The sequence below is a fragment of the Canis lupus genome, chromosome 30, assembly GCF_048164855.1.
Source record: "Canis lupus baileyi chromosome 30, mCanLup2.hap1, whole genome shotgun sequence".
NCBI lineage: Eukaryota > Metazoa > Chordata > Mammalia > Carnivora > Canidae > Canis > Canis lupus.
In genome coordinates, this window is record NC_132867.1 from 40,365,058 (window position 1) to 40,380,515 (window position 15,458).

The 15,458-nt window shown below is 52.5% G+C and overlaps 1 protein-coding gene across 4 annotated transcripts in view; it reads left to right on the top strand.

Annotated features, from left to right (window-relative positions):
* PDE9A (phosphodiesterase 9A) overlaps nt 1-15,458 on the top strand; it is an 86,931-nt gene that overhangs the window by 21,163 nt on the left and 50,310 nt on the right. For all 4 annotated transcript variants that reach the window (XM_072807092.1, XM_072807089.1, XM_072807091.1 and 1 more), the window contains exons 2-4: nt 1,349-1,419; nt 2,433-2,510; nt 7,045-7,088. In XM_072807092.1, the coding sequence (XP_072663193.1) occupies nt 1,349-1,419; nt 2,433-2,510; nt 7,045-7,088 (193 nt within the window). The remainder of the gene's footprint in view (nt 1-1,348; nt 1,420-2,432; nt 2,511-7,044; nt 7,089-15,458) is intronic.

Genomic DNA, 15,458 nt, shown 5'->3' on the forward strand with positions numbered 1-15,458 from the left:
GCAGGGCTCCGGGAGACTCCACTCCCCCCTGCAAACCCTCTGCCTCCGCCCGCTGCCGCCCTTCCCTGGGGTCGGCAAGGAGCCCAGTCAACCTGCACCACGAGGAAATGAGCTTCCCAGAGGCTCACGAGGAGAAAGTCCGAAGCAGAGCCGTGCGGGGGGGTGAACGGCCAGGACCCCAGACCCAGCCCGCCCGCCCCTCCCCTCCCCTCCCCCGGCGCAGCCAGAGAAGCCAAGGCACCAACTACGGCGCTCAGGCCTGCGCCGGGCCCCTGGGGAGGCGCCGTCCTCGGTACGCGGGCCAGGCACATGGTTAGGTGGGAAAGCGGGGCTCTGGGCGCCCACCCTCCCCAGGCCTGCTGCTCGCCCACGCAGGGACGGGGGGGGGCAGTCAGCCAGGGAAACGTGAAAGGCAGCCGTCTCCCAGGGTGGAAACGGGGGGCCTTGGTGTGGACTGCCCAGGCCCCGTCAGAGGGGAGATCAGATCTCTCGCTGTACGTGAGGCCCCTCCCAGGGAGGGATCCCGAGCAGAGACGCACGGTCAGGACCCCTGGACGGAAGACGCTGATGTAGTCGCATTTCTCTTGCGTCCCCAGCGCGGGATCCCCAGGCGCCGTGCACCTGCCCGCTCAAGGTTGCTTTACTGTGGACACCGCGGGCCGCTTCGGGCTTTCCCATTGTGATGCGTCCCGGATTTAGTCCTACAGCCTCAGCCCCGCCCCGAAGCTTTCCTCTTAAACCAATGATCTTTGAAGAGATTTGGGTGGGGGGAGGGGCCTGGGCGGCTCAATCAGTCCAACTCTGGATTTCGGCTCAGGTCATGATCTCGGGGTTGTGGGGCTCTGCGCTCATGGGGAGTCTGCTTGGGATTCTCTCTCTCTCCCTCTGCCCCTCGCCCCACTTGCACACTCCCTCTCTGGCTCTCTCTCTAAAGTAAATAAAGGTACACCTTTAAAATAAATAAACAAAAAGATTTTGTTTGTTTTTTCACATAACGGCCCCCAAGAGTCATTAGAGACTCTCCGTGATGGGGGGTCATGAAGCCAAGGGTGTCGATCTATGTGTCAGACGCCTCCGATGGTGGCTCTGAGGCAGCACCATCACGGGCAGGTGTGTTTCCTGGAGTCTCCACGGATGGACTAAATGAAAAGATGGACATAAAATTTAAAAAAAAAAAAGATGGACATGTGGCATTCCTGTGCCCACAGCTACGTCATCTCCTTTTTATGGTAAACCTACAGGTTGGGCTGGAGAGAAAGCTCGCAGACCCTGACATCCCCCCTATGTGGGGGAAACCACATACCCCCTCTCGCCCGCCCCTCACCGCCCTGTCGCTCGTGTCTTGCAGGTGGTCTTCAGCAAGTACTGCAACTCCAGTGACATCATGGACCTATTCTGCATCGCCACCGGCCTGCCTCGGTGAGTGGGCCAGCAGGGCGCCTTGTCCCCACCCCCGCCGCCACCGAGCCTCCAGGCCCGGTTCCCCTGGAGAGGAAGGTGCCAGGGAAGGTAGGGGGAGCCCAGGGTCGGAGGGATGACAGGTGTGCCAGGGCGCGGTGGGCTCCCCACGCACGTGGGAGCCCTTTCCCATCAGTGAACGAGAGCCTGCAGGTTTGTGCCCCAGCCGTCCCCCTACCTGCCGACAGGTACCGCTCTGTGTGCGCGGGAATCCCAGGGGCGGAATTAGGCAGAAACCACCGTCTTAAAAGCATTTTCCCCCCCTTGTATTTATTTTTTTTGCTTTTGAAGAAAAGGCCAAAGGAGGGTGGTTGTGTTTTGGCTTTGGCCCCCCCAGGCCCAAACGATCCAGCAGGTGAGATTTTCTATCTCAGGGGGCGTGGTGGGGGAGGGGGTCCCGCAGAGCAACGTCTGGGAAGACGGACATTCAGAAAGTAGTTGAAAAGGCCCGTAACCCCCTCATAGAATCGTCACGATTCCAGAAGAGTTATTTCCCCAGATCAGTAGCCCGTTCGAGTGCGGGATTCGGGGGTCACCCCCAGTGCACGCCGCCTGAGACCAGACAGGCTTCAGTGATGTGGCCAAGGCCACCCTGCTCAGCGGAGGCCCTGGGGACGAGAGGCCGGGGGGAGACTCAGTTTCCCTGCTGGAAACTGCTTCCTAGGAGACGTCCCCTGCTTCCCAGGCTCCCATGGGCAGCAAGCCCAGGGCAAGCCCAGCTCACCGTTGGCCGTTGGCCGACATCAGCCCTCCTCCGTCCATCCCAACTCCGCAGCTTGACTTCCTCCAATTCCCATTTTAAATTACTTAAAAATGGACAAAGCAAAAAAAAAAAAAAATGGACAAAGCCCTTGGCATGACGCACGGCCACCTGTGTGCGTGCGCATGCAGTGCCGGGTCCTGGGGCGGGCGGGCCCGGTACCCGTGCTGTGGTCCCCTCGGGCGCAGGGACGCTGACGCCGTGTGTCTTCCAGGAACACAACCATCTCCCTGCTGACCGCGGACGACGCCATGGTGTCCATCGACCCCACCATGCCCGCCAATTCCGAGCGGTAAGCAGGGGCCTCGCCGACACCTTTCTGCACACGCGGGATGGGCTCCCCTTGGTTTACTGCTGTAGGGAAATCTGAATTTAAACCAAAGGTGGGGTGAGGGTGGGAGAGGCCGTGAGGGAGGCTTGTTCCTTCGTGACCAGTCACTTCCCAAGAGAATCACAAGTGCAGGCGTGCTCGGGGGCCCTTCTGAGGGCTCACTCTCAACAAGAGTCTCTGGGGAGGGACGGAGGGGAAACTGAGGCCCAGGAGGCCAGTGAGGAGCAGTGGAGCAAGGCCCCAGGGCCGCACACTGACTGCCCTGCTGCTCTCGCCGGGAGGCCCCCTGACCACAGCCCAGGGGTGGTGTGCTAAGCACTAGGCCAGGGCCCCCTCCCCAGGTCACGTCCTAGCGGCCCCCAGCAAGGCCTCATCTGCTCTGTCCTCTCCAATCCTACTGCCTGAGGTTGTCCGTTCCAGTACAATCAGTCCCTCTAACCCAGCGACTTCCAGCGCCACCTCGGATTAAAACCACCAGTTCAAGGAGTTTCCAGGAGCGTTTAGAGCTCACCAGGTGATGATTCCTGTGTGTACCCCGGGCGAGGGCCACTGATGGGAGGTGTAGATACTATAAGGAAATGCTCTTGCCCCCGGGCTGGTGCTCACCAGAAGGTCGTGTCCACCAAACATGGGGTATTTCCCTCTTGGGAGGTGCCGGATAAATCTTGTTTCTTCCCAGCAAACAGTAGCCAAGTCGCCGCCCGTGCGTGTGGTCAGCCTCCACTTCTGGAGGAGACGATCGTGGCCTCAGCGGGGCCTCGTCCCCTGCTCATCTCCCTGGCCGCAGACTCGGAAGCCAGCCCACGGGAAGGGGGTGGTGCTGGTATCCCCCGCCACACGCTCACAGGAGAGGCTCTCGGGGTCCCTGCTCCAAATTCCAAGGGCTCATGCCTGAGCCCCTGGGTGCTGATCGTAGGCGGGGTCCCAGGGGCCCATCTCTGAGGCCTGTACTTCTGGGCTCATTTCAAACCAAGTGTCATGACCTCCTGATTCTCCCTTCAAAACACTTCTCCCCCACCCCCTTTTTTTTTTTTAAAGATTTCATTTATCTACTCATGAGAGACACAGAGAGAGGCAGAGACACAGGCAGAGGGAGAAGCAGGCTCCCTGCAGGGATCTGGATGCGGGACTCGATCCCGGGGATCACGACCTGAGCTGAAGGCAGACGCTCAACCCCTGAGTCACCCAGGTGTCCCAAAACACTTCTCCCCTTCACGCCTTCTCAGATGGTCCCAGCCAGCGTCTAGTTCAGACCGCATCTTCTTGTCCGGGCTTCTCGGCGCCCTCCTGGTTTGACTCTGGGTGCCCCCTGGCCTCCAGCACAGCTTCAGCCCAGGCCTCCCCGACAGGGTGTTCTTCGGGGGCCCACTGGCCACGAGATGTTGTCCAGACCCCCACCCCCGGAACATCTGGCCCCAATCCACCTTAACACACGTCTCCAAGTCCCCACACCAGTCCGAGCACTCCCCACTGCCACGCACCATCTGAATTTCTATCCTTTTCCATCAGAGGGGCTCTCGTCAGGCCACCTGCCAGATGGCTTCTGCTCTTTCGGAGCTGGTAGGAAAGATCACTGTGATTGCTGTCCAACCCTAAGCCCTCATGACTGACAGATCACGGCCCACCCGTGTTCAGGGAATGCCAGCTGGAACCCTGAGCTGCTGGTCCCAGTGCCTCTTTCTGGGCAGGGGAACATTCCGGATCCCACGGTGTCCATCCTGTGACAGTCCTATCCCTTCCATTTCCACCACCACTGCATCAAAACCCTCCTCTAAGGAGACAAACAGACGCTTCAAGGAGACAAACAGATGCTTCAACAGCGTGAGGAAGTGTCAGGGGAGCTCAGCAAGTCGATGAGGCTGACGTGCTGGGAGGACTTCCCTGCTCGGCGCTCAGCACTGCGCTTGGGGCTGTGAGAACTGCTGCTCGCTGACTGCCTTCCCTCAACCCCCTCAGGCCCTCTGCTCCAGCCCAGGCCGGTGACGCCACCGTGCGTCCCCTGCTCTCCACGTAGGGCCACACTTCAAACCCACACAGATTCGAAATAAAGTGTCGCTGGATCTGCCAGTGTGACAAAGTCTCCAGGGGGAGGAACCCCTACTTCCAAATAACCAACTTCCAGAAGATCTTTGGAAGCAGGGCCTTTTTCCTGAGGGGCAGCAGGGTCCTCACAGGTGTGGACTCACTGCTGGGCACTATGCCAGGGGGTAAATCCCTGGGGGGACTTGTGCGCCCATAACCCAGGATCACCAGGCCATCACCCAGGATCACTAGGCCATCACACAGAATCACCAAGCCATCACCCAGGATCACCAGGCCATCACCCAAGATCACCAGGCCATCACCCAGATCACCAAGCCATCACCTAGGATCACCAGGCCATCACCCAGATCACCAAGCCATCACCCAGGATCACCAGGCTATCACCCAGGATCACCAGGCCATCACCCAGGATCACCAGGCCATCACCCAGATCACCAAGCCATCACCCAGGATCACCAGGCCATCACCCAGTTCACCAAGCCATCACCCAAGATCACCAAGCCATCATCCAGGATCACCAGGCCATCACCCAGGATCACCAGGCCATCACCCAGATCACCAAGCCATCACCCAGGATCACCAGGCCATCACCCAGATCACCAGGCCATCACCCGGATCACCAAGCCATCACCCAGGATCACCAGGCCATCACCCAGGATCACCAGGCCATCACCCAGATCACCAGGCCATCACCCAAGATCACCAGGCCATCACCCAGGATCACCAGGCCATCACCCAGATCACCAAGCCATCACCCAAGATCACCAAGCCATCACCCAGGATCACCAGGCCATCACCCAGATCACCAAGCCATCACCCAGGATCATCAGGCCATCATCCAGATCACCAAGCCATCACCCAGATCACCAAGCCTTCACCCAGGATCACCAGGCCATCACCCAGGATCAACAAGCCATCACCCAGGATCACTGGGCTGTGTGTTTCTTACTCTACACTTTCCTAGCGTTTGCAGCTGTCAGAGTTTTCCCCGTGCCCAAGCCTGTTACAGCACAGGTATCCCATGGATCCCTGTGAACAGTCTGGTACGTACCAGCCTCTCTGGACTTTCTGTGCTCGTCCTCTCGGTGTCACTTAGACTGTAACTTGCGCTGTCTGCCTCCCGGGGGGGGTCGTGGGCATCGCCTCAGGCCAATTACTTGCACGTCGATCTCGTCTTTGACAACCGAGTGACCATCCGTGGCACAACTGATTGATCCACCCAGTTGAGGGGGCCAGGGAAATTCTAGAGCTCAGCTGCTCAACCAGTGCACCTGTATCCGCCCTTTCATTGCGTATTTGAACGTGGAATGTCAGTTCCGTGAGGACAGGAGCACTTTTGTCTTGTTTGATCACCTGAACCTAGTTCCGCTCAGTGACCAATTTATTGAATGAAGGAACAAATGGATGACGAGGACACATGACAGCGTGAGGGCATCTCCGTGTGCCAGCGTTTCATCTGATACCTTGGTTCGTAAATTCACGTGCTGAATCAAAGGACAATGTGTCTTCATTTTTTTCAACTACTTTTTTTAAAGATTTTATTTATTTATTTGAGAGAGAGAGATGGTGAGAGAGAAGACATGAGTGGGGGCAGAAGGAGAAGCAGGCTCCCCGCTGAGCAGGGAGCCCCACGTGGGGCTGGGTCCCAGGACCCTGAGCCGAAGGCAGACGCTTCACCTACGGAGTCCCCCCTCCCCAGGTGCCCCGGATTATGCATCTTCACGTTAAGTAGTCCTGCCAAGATGACTTTCCCCAAGACCGATGCCGTAGCATCGCGTCTCCCTGTGAGCAGTCTTCGAAATTTGGCTGAACTGCTTGGGGGAATAAAAGGGATTTCTCTTGAGGCACCTTTCTTTGAACCTGTCACCAACAATTGCGTATTCTGTTCTTTGCCCACTTGCCGTGGGCCCCGCTGTCTCTCCCCCACCTCTGGTCCCCAGTGTGCCGGGGGCGGGGGGGGGGGCAGACATTCCCTCCCCATCCCCTCCAGGCCTCGGGATTCCTGTGATGACATCACCAAGATGCCAGTGCGTCCTCAGCTGAGCGGCCCCTCTTCTCTCGTGCGCTTGGGAGATGCGGTTGCCGTGAGCTCGAACCAGGCCGGGGCAGGAGCCTCGCTCCATCAGTCGGGTGTTGGGTCGGACATGGGCGGCTCTGGCGCTCTTTGCCATTCCACACCTGAGGGGCCCCAGTACTGATCACAAAATTTGTCCAATTCACCCACTATGAAACATGATAAAGGAAGTTCATCCTTTAAATGATATATTTAAAGTATTTGGAATGCTTCTGAGTGAGGAAGCTCCGAACAGCCAAAGAAACTAATTTCAGGGGGAAAAAAAAAAACCCTAATCCACTGAATTCTAATTTATCCCGAGCAGCTTATCTCTCGCAGCAGACGCGCCGAGAACACCTTTGACGGCATCTCACGGTGGGACCCTCTTCTCTCTTGCAGCACTCCCTACAAAGTGAGACCCGTGGCCGTCAAGCAACTGTCTGGTAAGGCCCTGCTATCATTTTTAAAATTAAAAGAAAAAAAGAAGGCTCCAGGCTGCCCCTGTGATTGAATATATATTAGGTAAGCATTTGAACCTAAAACCCTGTGCTATTACAGAATCCATGGCCCCGTCTGACACTACCCTTGACGATCCCTCGGGGGGCCTCCCCCCGTGCTGTCCCTACCGACGTAGACACTGGGTGACATTGTCCTTATCTTCCCGGACGCGGTGCCTGCACCGCTCACCCAGACCATGAGCCGCAAAGGTGGGCCGTCTGCAGTCCCCCAGCCTCCCTGGATGCTTCATGCAGTCACTGGTGTTGTTTGGGTAAAATCCCATTTCCTTTTGGATCTTCCCTCCCTCTCATTTATGTACAATTCATGCTTCATAAAATATACTCCCATTTTAGTGTATATTCTGATGAGCTTTGAAAAAAATGTATGCCCCCTTGTAGCCATTAACCAAAATCAAGGCCCAGAACATTTATACTCCCTGAAAAAGTCCTCCCGTGCCCCTTGCCGGTTAACGCCCGCCCTCGACCCCTACTGTCTTATCAGCCACTGACCTGCTTCCTGACACTGTAGATTTGTCTTTTCTAGAGCTTTGTATAAAATAAAGCACACGGTGTGCACGCTCCTTTCGGACTCAGCCTCACGCATTTGAGGCTCGTCTGTGGGTTGGGTGTCCCCGTGGCTCACTCCTTCTTGTTGCTGGAAGCGTTCACTCCATGGTGTGGCGGGACCTCAGCGTGACTACCCCGTCCACCTGTTGAAGGACACCCGGGTCATTTCCAGTCTGGGGGCTTTTACGAACACAGCTGCTAGGAGCATTCAAGTGCATGGTTTTGTGGGGACACGTGTTCTCATTTCTCATGGACCAAACCAGATTATATTGGTTTCACCGTTTTTTTGTTTTTTTGTTTTTTTTTTTTGAGAAACCATCAATCCGCTTTTCCAAAGGGGCAGCACCTTTTTGCAGTCCCACCCACAGTGCGCGAACTTCCCCGCCTGCACTTGGAATTGTCGGCGCTTTCCATGCTAACCATTCTCCTGGGTGTGCGGCGATACTGCATTAGTTTGAGTTCATGCTTCCCTAGTGGCCCATGACGGGGAAAATATTTACTAACCGGTCATAAATCTTCTTCCGGAATCTGCTGCAGTAGTCGAGACTTGCTTCCCGTAACCGTGGGGTAGTGAGCCCTCCTGATCCGTCAGACGCACCCCGTTAGTCAGATATGTCTTGTGAACAATTTCTCCCCGCCCGCGACTCGCTGTTTCATTTTCTTGTTATGCCTTTCAGTGAGTAGAAGTATTAAATTCTGATGAGGCCCGGATTACCAATTTTGATCTTTTATGGTTTGTGCTTTGGATGCCCTATCTGAGAGACCTTAGCTCATCCCCTATCTGCGGGGTCTTCTGCTGGGCTTCCTTCTCAAATTTTATTTTATTTTATTTTTTGAGCTTCTACGTTGAGGTCTGTGATCCGTGTCTCAGGGTGACTTTCGTGTATGGCCTGAGACAGAAGCTGAGGCTGATTTCCCTTTTTAAACTCTGCAGTTCATTTAATTTTTGATTTTTTTGGTAAGATTGAAGGCTACAGAACAGAATTCTGAAGCCACCTGTCAGGTGCTGGGCGGTGTGTGATGAGACATTGGTGTGTCTGGGCCTTTCCTCCTCTTGGAAGTGACAACGTTTACACATAGATACTGATTGCTTTAAATCTTCTTTAATGCTTTTGTAGCTCTTCAAAAACCCTTAACTCAATCCTCTTGATGGGAGATGTTAGAATAAAGTAGGAGTTCTAACTTTTTCTAGGATAAAATTCCTTTTTAACATAGAAGATAATTGAGCCCTTGACTTGGTAATAAATGTGTTTTTTTTTTTACACCGTTATTAACTAAACCCCATATTTTATTCCGATTTCACCTGTTTTTCTCCTGATGTCATTTTTCTGCTCCAGCATCCGAGCCGTGGTGCAGTCCATGGTCCATTCATCACGGGGGCTCCTCCTCTGTTGGCCCTGGGGTCTCACAGGTGCTCACACTCTCCGTGCTTGTGACAACCCACCATGGGGGCCTCGGAGCATCTATAGAATGTCCCCCAGGCTGGGTTTGTCTGATGTTTTCCTCAGGGTCAGCCCAGGGGTATGGATTTGGGGAAAGAATGGGGGGGTCCATGATATCCTTTTGACTCACTGGCTTCTCCGCTGGGAAATTACTGTTTTAACCCTTCCTTAATCTGTTCTTTGGAAGGAATAGCTCAGTCTAGCCCATCTTCAAGAGGGAGAGAAAAGGGCTGACATTCATTCTCTCTGTATGGATCTCCACTTGCTCTAGAACGTTTGCTAAAAACGTTTCCCCCAGTAAATTATCATGACATCCCTGTCAAAAATCAGTTGACCAAGTTTGCAATTCGCCGTCCTGTTGCATCAACATACATGCCTGTCCTTCAATCACTGCCGCGCTGTCTTGATTACCGCGCATTTACAGTAATCATGAAGCCGAGAACTACAAGTCCTCTGATTTCTTTTTTTTTTCAAAAATGTTTTACTTGTCCCAGGTCCCTTTTATTTGCAGATAAATTTTAGAATCACTATGTCAGTTGCTACCAAAAAAAAAGTCTGCGGAGACACTGAACTTATACTAAGTACATAGAACAACTTGAAAAGAATTACTATCTATAATGTTGACTATAATGTTGAGTCTTCTGATTCGTGAATGTGGTATCTCTAGATTTATTTGGGTTTCTCTTAATATCTTTCAATATATCGTAGTTGTCAAGGTAGAGTTGTTGAATAGTTGTTGATAAATTTATCACTAAGTATTTAATATTTGTGATGCTATTGTCAATGGATTTTTTAGGTCAATTTCCAATTATAAAAATATAATCGGTTTTGTGTACTGACTTAGCTAAATTCATTTAGTAGATCTAGTGCCTTTTTGTGGATTTCCTGTGCTTTTCTACATCTACGAATAGAGACTTGCTACTTCCTTTTAGGTCTGGATGTCTTTGGGTTCTTTTATTTCTTTTTCTTGACTGGTCGCACTACCTAGAGTATCTAATACAAGAGAAGTGCAAGATTTTTGTGAGAGTGTGAGAATCCAGATTTTTGCTCTGTTCTCATCTTAGAAAGAACGTGAAGTTCTGCACCATCAGTTATGATGTTACCTGTAGGGTTTTTTTAAATAAATACCCTTTATCCGGTTGAAGGTCTTCTTTTCTTAATTGGTAACTGGTTGAGAGTTTTAATTAAAAATTCGTGTTGGACTTTGTCAAATATGTATCCTGCCTCTATTGAGATGATCATGTTTTTTACTCCTCTGTTCTACTAATGGTGGATTTATTAGTTGGTTTTAAAACTTTAACCTTGAATTCCTAGTGCGTTTAGGGCACTGCTGGCCTCATGGGATGAGTGGGGAAGTACTCTACCCTCCTGCTTTCTGGAAGAGTTTGTATACAGGTGGCACTATTTCTACCTTAAATGTTTCATAGAATTCACCAGTGAATGCTCTGTGTTTGGAGTTTCTTTATGGGAAGTTTTTAAACTATGAGTTCAGTGTCTTTAAGAGATAAGCATGTCAAGGTTTTCTGTGTACTTGCGATTGACCTTGGGAAGGTGCCCATTCCAATGAAGATTCATCTGAGAATTTGCTGGCATGATGGAGTTTGGAAAGTCCTTGCCATCCCTTTTATTTATGTCTCTGGGATTGGAGTGAGACCCCACTCTTTCATTCAAGATACTAGTAATGTGTATCTTCTCCCTTTCTAAGCTAATCAGCCTGATTTATATTTTTTATTGATTTCTTTTTTCTAAGAGCCAGGTTTGAGCTTCATTGGTTTTCTCCATTGTGTGTCTGGTTTCCATTTCGATAATTTCTCCTCTTATCCTTTTATTTCCTTCCTTCTACCCACCCCACCTCTAGTTTGCTCCTCTTTTTCTGGCTCCCGAAGGTGGAAAATTCGATCATTAATTTTAGATCTTTCTCTTTCTTATATAACAATTTAAAGCTAAAGATATCCCTCTAAGTATAATTGAGTTGCATCTGGAAGGTTTTGATGTGTCGTGTTTTCATTTTCATCCAGCTCAAAATATTTTCTGATTTACCTTGTGGTTCCTGCTTGGACCCACTTGTTATTTAGAAGTGTACTGTTTAATTTTCAAATGGTTGCATATTTTCCAGCTATCTTTCAGTTATGGATTTCTAAGTTAGTTCCACTGTGCTTTGAAGTGGACCTCATATGACCTCTGTCTTTTTTAATTTATTAAAAGGCATAGTATATCTTAGAGACTGTTCCAGATACATTTGGAAACAATGTGTATCCTGCTGTTATTGGGTGGACTATTCCACCCATATCAATTAGGTCAAGTTAGTTGATAGTGTAGTATGAGTTTCCTATATCTTTATTTTTCTGTCTACTTGTTCTATCAATTACTAGATGATGCATGTTGAAATCCCCAAGTCCCTTGTGACGTGTTCCTTGCTTCTCAGTTTGTCAGGTTATGCTTTGTGCATTTTCAATTCCTGTTATTGGGTGCATACTTATTTAGGATTGTTGTACCTTCTGATGGATCAATCCCTTTAGCCTTAAGAAAATGTGGCCTTTATCCTTGGTTCCATTCTTTGTTTGAATGTCTTCCTTATCTCTCTCCCATTAATACAGCTACCCAGGCTTTCTTAGGCTTAGTGCTCACATGTTATACTCTTCCCATCCTTTAACTTTTAATGTATCTGTGTCTCTATATTTGAAGCAGGTTTGTCATTGGCAACGTTTATCAATTTTGGCAATTTCAGCCTTTCAACTAGTGCTGTTAAGCCATTTACAATAAACATCATCATAGATACAGTTGGGTTAAATCTACTACTCATTTTGTTTATTTCATTCATTTTTATTTTATTTTATTTTTTTTTCTCTCCTTTCCTATGTCTTTTGGATACTGAGCATTATTTCTCCACTCTCAGTCTCAGAGCTGTCCTTCTCTGTTTTATTTCTTCTGGGTTGCTCTGGGTTTCACACTCTGTATCATTGACATATCACAAATTATATTATGCTACCTCTTGATGATGTGGGTCTGAGAGCATTTCCCCCATCCTGTGTTCTATGTCATACTTTGTACTTCTATGCTGCATATGTTTTAAGTCCCATAATCCACTGTTAGTCATTTTTTGCTTTCAACAATTGTATTTCCTCTACATTTCGTTGTAAAGATCCATGTGTGCATTTTTTACTATACTGTTGATCATCTGGATTTTGTTTTCTCCCATTAAAGAGTGTGGGCTCTGTGCTGGCAGGTGGTTAAGTTAACTTACAAATCGCTCGACATCTTTGAGACCCTTTTTTAGGCTTTGCTATGACCGTTGTAGAGGACACTAACTCCAGGGATATAGTTCGGTCCTGTTGCTAAGGCGTGATGTGATGCCTCTGGAGTCCCCCTTGACTGGAGATGAGGTTGGGAGCTCTCAGGGGTTCATCACGTGGGAACTTGAAGGCCCACCAGGGAGCTGCTGCTCTAATTCAGGAGGCAAAGGGGAGTGTGGGGGCTGTGGGGGTGGTAAGGAGTGGTCAGATTCTGGCATGTTCTGAGGGAAGAGCCCAGCTTATTTCCTCACTGAGCGGATGTGGCTTATGAAAGAAAGAGGAGTCAGAGCAGAAGCCTCCAGGGTCACTGAGAGGGTGGAACAGCACCTCCCACAAGGGAACAAGCCAAGGGTATCTCAGCTTCTGGAAGGACACAGGAGCTTGCTTTGGGACGTATCAGTGCGAATGGCCGTGGGCACCAATGCTGAGTAGATGTGTCTGGAGGAGGCTGAGGCTCCCTCTGAGCTGCAGACGTGCCCTGGAACTGGTGGCGGTGATGGATGACGGGAGTGTTCGCAGCCAGGGCTTGGTGAGCTCCCAGGGGAAGGGCGAAGCCCTGCGACCCAGCGCTCGGGCACAGGATTCCATCAGAAGAAGGCCTCTCATCAGCCTCTGGAACAGAAGGGCCAGAATAACGAAGCCTTTGAGGAGCAGAGAAGCAAAAGCAGGCTGAGTGTGGGACAAACCGGGCAGGACGGAGCTCCAGGAAGGGAGACTGGGCACAGCTGTGTACCAGACCGTCTCTGGGGGAAGAACGGGGGGGATTTTGGTGTGACTTTGGGGCCCAACTTGGACCAGCAGAAGTGGGTTTGTGCTGCTCAAGGGAAAGAACGTAGCAAAAGCTAGAGCCGCAGGGAGCGCACCTGGCTGCCTGCAGCACTCGGCCTCCTGCTCCAGAGACTCACGTTCCCCGCAGTGTAAGAAGTGGATCTCCTCCCAAGTGTGCATCCCCCCGCACCTGAACACCGCCACCTGGGGCAGCCCCACTCCGGTCAGCCCAGCCCTGCCTCTCCCTGGCTCTGGTGCACACGGACCCCTGGCATTCTAGGTTTTTCCTTCAAGGACAGACCCCCACGGCCTGAGCCTTCCTGAGACAAGTTAAGAAAATGGAGCTCCGTCTTTCCCCTGGAACTTTTTCTCCACACGTGAACCCCGGGCTCTCTGCGGGGAAAAGCCCCTCCTTCGCCCGTGCATCAGCGCCCAGCCCCACCCAGCCTAGCCCGGGAGCCTCGGAGCCTTTCCCTAGGTGGGTAACCAGCCCGGGCCCTGCAGCCCTGAGTGTGGCAGAAAGAGGCACCCCTGCGGCCCGTGAGTCAACAGGCCACACGTGCCATGGCAGGAAAAAGCAGCTCAGCAAAGGAAGCAGGTGCCAGGGGTCCAGACTTGCACGCAGCTGCCGAGGTCCCTGGCCCTGGCCTTTCCTGGGGCCCCCGTCCTTCCCGCTGACCCCACATTTCAATAAATGCTCCAGACTCATCCTGGCAGAGGCCTTCAAGGCAGAGATGCCCAGGGTCTGACTGTCCCGTGACTTAACTATTTGGAAACAGGAAAGTGAAGAGTAGTGTGGAAAACATGACTTTTCATAGAAAATAATTGTCAAGATGTCCTGGCCTGGGCCCCACACCTGTGACAGCTGTGGGGACATGCTTCAGAGGAAGGAACAGCCGCGGCGGACAAGAGCCTCGGAACAGGAATCCTAACGTCCCCGTGAATGGGGAGGTTCTGTGTTTACCAAGCACCTTGTTAGAAAAATACCCTTTGCTGGGACACCTGGGCGGCTCATCGCTTTAGCGCCTGCCTTAGGCTCAGGGCGTGACCCCGGGGTCCCAGGATCGAGTCCTGCCTTGGGCTCCCTGCAGGGAGCCTGCTTCTCCCTCTGCCTGTGTCTCTGCCTCTCTCTCTGGGGCTCTCAGGAATAGATAAATTTTTAAAATCTTTAAAAAAGAAAGAAAGAAAAATACTCTTTGCCTCAGCAAGGGAGACAACCACATGGATAGCCTGGTTTCCTCTTTTACGGATGAAAGGAAGTTAACAGCAACTGCGAAGACCACGGGATGGATTTTACGCATCCTCTGAGAAGAGTGGTGCGGAGTGTTGAACACCCAGTTATCGTGTGCCCGCCCGCGTGCCCTCTGCCCGCAGGAGCCCATGGAGGAGAACATGGGAGGAACAGCCTCACCCTCGGTTAACCACCGTGACCAGAGCTGGAGGGGAAGGGGGTCCTTGGAGCCGAAGGCAGGCCCCCACCTGGGCTGAGCCTCCCCGAGCCCAGCAGGTGGTGCGAGGCTCCATCTGGGGCACTTTGGTGTCAAGGATCACTTGTGCCGCCTCACCTCGCCGTACTTCGGGGGGTCGTGCAGAAGCGCCCAGGGCCAGCGGGCACCGGCCCCCTCCACGGTTAGGCCCCGCGTCACCCTTCTCCAACGGAGCGAATTCAGCTTTAGGACGGCACAGGCCCTGCTGTAGGGACACAGGTGCTGCCGATTTCCCTCCGTTCCTGCCCGTCCCTGGGACCACGACACGGCACGCTGCCCGGACGCCTCTGCTGGCCGCTCGTCCGGCAGGCCGGTGGGGAGGCCCCGTGGAGGCTGCGGCCCAGCCTGGCTCTGGCTTCCGTCACCCTGGGCAGAGATCATGGGTGACTCGAGGACTTCCTGCCGCCAACAGCATCCTTGTCCTCGTTCCCAAGGACAGAAAATGAAAGTGAGTCATAAACACACCAGGAGCCACTGTGGAGCAGAGACGGGTGGCTGGACGGGAGTGACGGGTGCGCCCCAGGACGGCAGCAGGCCTCAAGCAGCCCCGTCCGTGGGGCACACACCTGCCTCGTTCCCCACGGGGAGGCTCGCAGCTTTAGTGCTGGTGCTTCCATCTCGAGACACGGGGAGGCCAGGCCAGAAGGGCCCGCCTGGAGGGGCCACGCGCGCTTGTCTGCTTGGGTGTCTTAGAGAAACCGAGCCCCCCAAACTGGGTCTCCGGAGCTTACAAAACAGGAGTCACAGTTAATGACCAGG